The sequence below is a fragment of the Malurus melanocephalus genome, unplaced genomic scaffold (genome assembly GCF_030028575.1).
Source record: "Malurus melanocephalus ecotype Western Australia unplaced genomic scaffold, MMel_1.1 scaffold_442, whole genome shotgun sequence".
Lineage (NCBI taxonomy): Eukaryota > Metazoa > Chordata > Aves > Passeriformes > Maluridae > Malurus > Malurus melanocephalus.
In genome coordinates, this window is record NW_026623674.1 from 281,896 (window position 1) to 286,069 (window position 4,174).

At 38.4% G+C, this 4,174-nt stretch overlaps 1 protein-coding gene across 2 annotated transcripts in view; it reads right to left on the reverse strand.

Moving 5' to 3' along the window:
- Window positions 1-234: 234 nt before the first annotated feature.
- Window positions 235-4,174, reverse strand: part of HNRNPR (heterogeneous nuclear ribonucleoprotein R) — a 25,093-nt gene continuing 21,153 nt past the window's right edge. For both annotated transcript variants that reach the window (XM_057380283.1, XM_057380282.1), the window contains exons 9-11: window positions 3,893-4,042; window positions 1,731-1,852; window positions 235-1,537 (exon numbers count right to left, since the gene is read on the reverse strand). In XM_057380283.1, coding sequence (XP_057236266.1) covers window positions 925-1,537; window positions 1,731-1,852; window positions 3,893-4,042 — 885 coding nt within the window. In that variant the 3' untranslated portion in view covers window positions 235-924. The remainder of the gene's footprint in view (window positions 1,538-1,730; window positions 1,853-3,892; window positions 4,043-4,174) is intronic.

Sequence of the window (4,174 nt, forward strand, 5' to 3'; positions counted from 1 at the left end):
AAGGAAAAACAAATTTTGAAATTAGATGCTAGTAAATTACTGAACAGCAATTAAACAGAGAGTGCCTTTTGGGCTGTCTGTAATTTCTCCTAGTTTTCAGTCTGATGTCCACAGTGCTATGTGTTGGAAAGCACAGGAAATTTTGCATGAATTTGATCACTCACATAGGCAGTTATACTTTGAAAACAATATTTTTCACAAGAATTACCAATGAAATAATGTTTTAGGACACAATTGAATTTGAAATAGGTAATGTTTTGAATAGATTTTTGAGTTTTATTGAAATCTTACATGAACAAGAAATTGGAAATACAATCACATCAAGGAACAAATTGCCACGGCTTTGACGTTTTAAGCCAAACAAATTTTGTAGGGCAGATTTTCAAAAAGGTGTGAAGTTATAACAATTTAAAAACACAGTTAACCTACTTCTAGGAATGCAAAACATACAATCATGTTATTTTCAATACAAGAAAACTTAATTTGTTGTAATTTCTTAAAACTACTAAGACAAAGCACTAGCTTTTACTTTTATGTACAGCATACTCCTATGTAGTCTATCCCAAATCCAAAAAAAAAAAAAAATAAGAAGAAACTGTCCAAAACCAGAGGTTCTGCAAAATCATGATTGAACAGTGTGCCATTCCTGCTTTTAAACTGCTAAAATGAAGCCTAAAATGATAAAAGCACTGAAACCCCATATGGAGTTCAGGAATTCTGCAAGCCCAGTAATGTCCAAGTGCGTTTATGAAAAAAAGAAAACTAAGAGACTTGAGTATATACACAATAGTGATTCTTCAGCCCAATACAAATGGCAGCCAATCGCTACTGAAGGATGAAACATTAAGCCAATTTTTTTTTTTTAAGGATGTAGAGCTATAGCCAATTCTATGTTTCCAATATTCTCAATCCCTCCTCACTTGTCTACTTCCACTGTTGCCCATAAGTATCCTGATAAAATTCCTGGTTGTCATTATTGTAACCATAGTTACCGGCATAGTCACCACCTTGCTGGAGCGGCTGCTGAGCGATGGGTTGGGAGCCCCAATTCTGCTGGTTGTTGGTCTGACGGCGCTTGGAATCAGGTTGGTTGTACCCATCTGCCTTTCTCTTGCCTCCTACGTTGCCCCCACGGTTGCCCCTGGCTCCACGAGCACCGCGTCCTCTCTGCTGCTGCGCAGGGCCCCCTCTCCCCCCCCTGGCTCCTCTCGGCGGTCCCATGGGTGCCCCCCTCTGTGAGTAGCCAGCTCTACCTCTTGGTGGTGGTGCTCCCCGCCCCCTAGGTGGTGGAGGGGCACCTCTCCCACCCCTTCCTCCTCCTCCTCTTCCTCTTATAGCATAGCCATCATCATAGCCGTAATAGGGATCTTCATAGCCACCACGGTAGTCATGATAGTCATAACCATAGTAATCATCGTAATAATCTTCATAGCCATAGTAATCTGGGGGATAGCCATATCCACCTCTCCCTCCACGGCCTCGGCCTCTAATAGGAGGTGGCATGCGAGGCGGAGGGTAGTAATAATAGTCTTCATACCTAGTAAGAAAAAGAAAACACTGAATTATTTATCTCCAAAAGCATCCCAAAATAAAGTMTACATTTGCCCTTGTTGATTAACAATCCACAACACAGAGAAAASTCAAGTCAAGTCATTCATGTTCTTCCAAACGAGCCCGTTTCACAGCACAACTTCACTCCAGCATTACCACAGTGTGAGGGTGACACTCACGCAGTGCTTCGGGAGGCCTGTCTGGCAGCCTGACGTTCTTTCCTTTTCTTATCCGGTGGCTTTGCTAACACTATTTCAATTTCTTCCCCTTCTATCTCTTTCCCATTCATTTCATTCATAGCCTGTATAAAAATTAAAAGAAAAATAACTAAAAATTCGTTTCCACTCAAAAGGAAACTAAAACTTACTGCAAGAAACCAGAGTGCTGGGCTGCTCCAGTCTGAGCTGTGACATGTGCTTTGCTTTTGTGCTACATAAACAGAWTGTTACACATCACTTTTCCAAGTCCCACTTTATTAACCAGTTACAGTGAAGCAGGTTTTTTTTTTGTAAATATGCTCTTTATATCATAAGGTAAAAAAAGAGGATTAAAGCATATTAAGCATTATTTTTAGAAAGTCAGACATAGCACCATCAGTTTTTATGTTCCTGTATCTCCTAGTAACCTTTCAGAAGTATACAAGTTCTCACTACTCACAAGCTCGTGCACTTATAAGCCTGGTAGAACATAGGCAGGCAAGAGAAAGAATTGTTACCAAGTGACTGACAAAATCAAGTACTTCTGAGGACATACACTTGGGGAGAGGAAAACCAGAAAAGATTACTGAAACTTGGTGATCTCATCAAGCAAGATCMAAATCCCCCATAAAATTAATGTGCAATTTTTAACTATCAAATGCACCCACAAAGAGAACTTAATACACATAGACAAAGTACAATTAAGACTATACCCCTCAATTCCTCACCTGGAGTTATCTGCTTTGCATTAAACATTTTTCAGTATTAATATTTGCATTAAGGAAGACTTTATGTGTCTGTACAGCTACATGCCTCAAAAGCATTAGAAATCATGGCAATTCATTTCCAAGAAGATACAAAAACCATTAGACACTACAATCAATGAGCCAATTCCATGCATTCCACACATAAATACCRTAACAATCTCATTGAATGCCAAAACACACCCATACACAAAAATATCTCACGAAGTTCATAAGCCAGTTTAGTGGACATGAAGCAGTCAYATGGGGCAGATGTGGTAGTTTCCAGCTTGAGATGAGCATTAGCAATGCATTTGATCTGTCTTTTCTCAACTGCTACAAGTTTCCAATTGTTGAAATCTTAACAGCATTTAGCAGATAGCTGTACTGGGAAGGGGCTGGAGAATGTTTACAAATTACAAAAAAAACATGTCCAGAGGTGTTCCTAGCTTACCCTTTCTGTCAACAATTTCTTGTCCTCCCTAGCACATGGTCTAAACCTATCCAAACCAACCTCATCCTCGTTAAGTAAGAGTGATATTCAGAGTAAACCCAAACTCAAGAGTATTCTAAAACCTAATCTGGTGCGTAGTAAAATCCTAAGCAATTAAATGGTTATAAAATCATTAATAAGAAGATCAAAGTACAGAGCCTTTGAACTGTCCACATAGCCACATACACCATTTATCTCCTTCAATACTCCAGATGCAAGAAACACTTCCTACTCTCCTTCTTCCCCCCATGAACTATGGATTTAAAAAACAGATGGGAGTGATTTTTATAGAATTCAATGCACTGAAGCACAGACAACAGATATTAATGATCTTCTCAACAGTTTGTGTACATGAAGAGTACTTCGAAGTTTACAATAATAATCTTTGATATTTAACGAGTCATTGAGAAGAAACCTTGGGTGCATGCAGAGTTAAGAACAGGTAATGGATTACAGGAGTTGCCAATACCATTCTCCTCTCCTTCCCAAGGCTTTTTTTATTATCTTGCACTTTCTATTTGATACTTTTGTCACTCCAAAACTACAAACAGCCTTTAAAGAGGGGTCTTTGAGAGACAACTGATACCTTCTGCCAGTGTTTCCTCAGAAAAATTGTCTAGGTTGATCTTTTTTTTTTTCCTCTTCTCTAGACTCTCCTGATTGCTCTACACCTCTTTTCCAGTCTACTTGTTAACTTGCTACAGTTTTGTCCTTTCAAGTTTCACATCCTCCTAGCTACTGAAATCATAGGAACAAAATTATTAACGTTAAAATTCTCACAATGGGAACCTTATTAAATGGGCTCTATAGTTTGTCTTGAGGTATGTACTGTAAAGAAATTTCTTAAAACCATCTGTACAAAATAAAGTGCTGTCATCAACTTAGCTAGGAAGGAACAACCAACCTACCTTCACTGCTGCACCTCTGTCCTCAAAATGAACAAATGCATAATCCTTCAACTTCTTAACTCTTTCCAGCTTTCCAAATTCAGAAAAGGACTTCTCAAGAATTTCTTCTGTCACAGTAGTGGCCAAGTTTCTTACAAATAAAACTTTTACCTGGTGAAAAAATGAGAACAAAGCTGTAATCTTTAAAAGTCAAACCTCAAAGGAAATTACCAACTAATAAGATATTATTCCCTTTTTGTTGCATTAAGAAATTTGGGTAACTTTACTAATTCTGTATCTGTT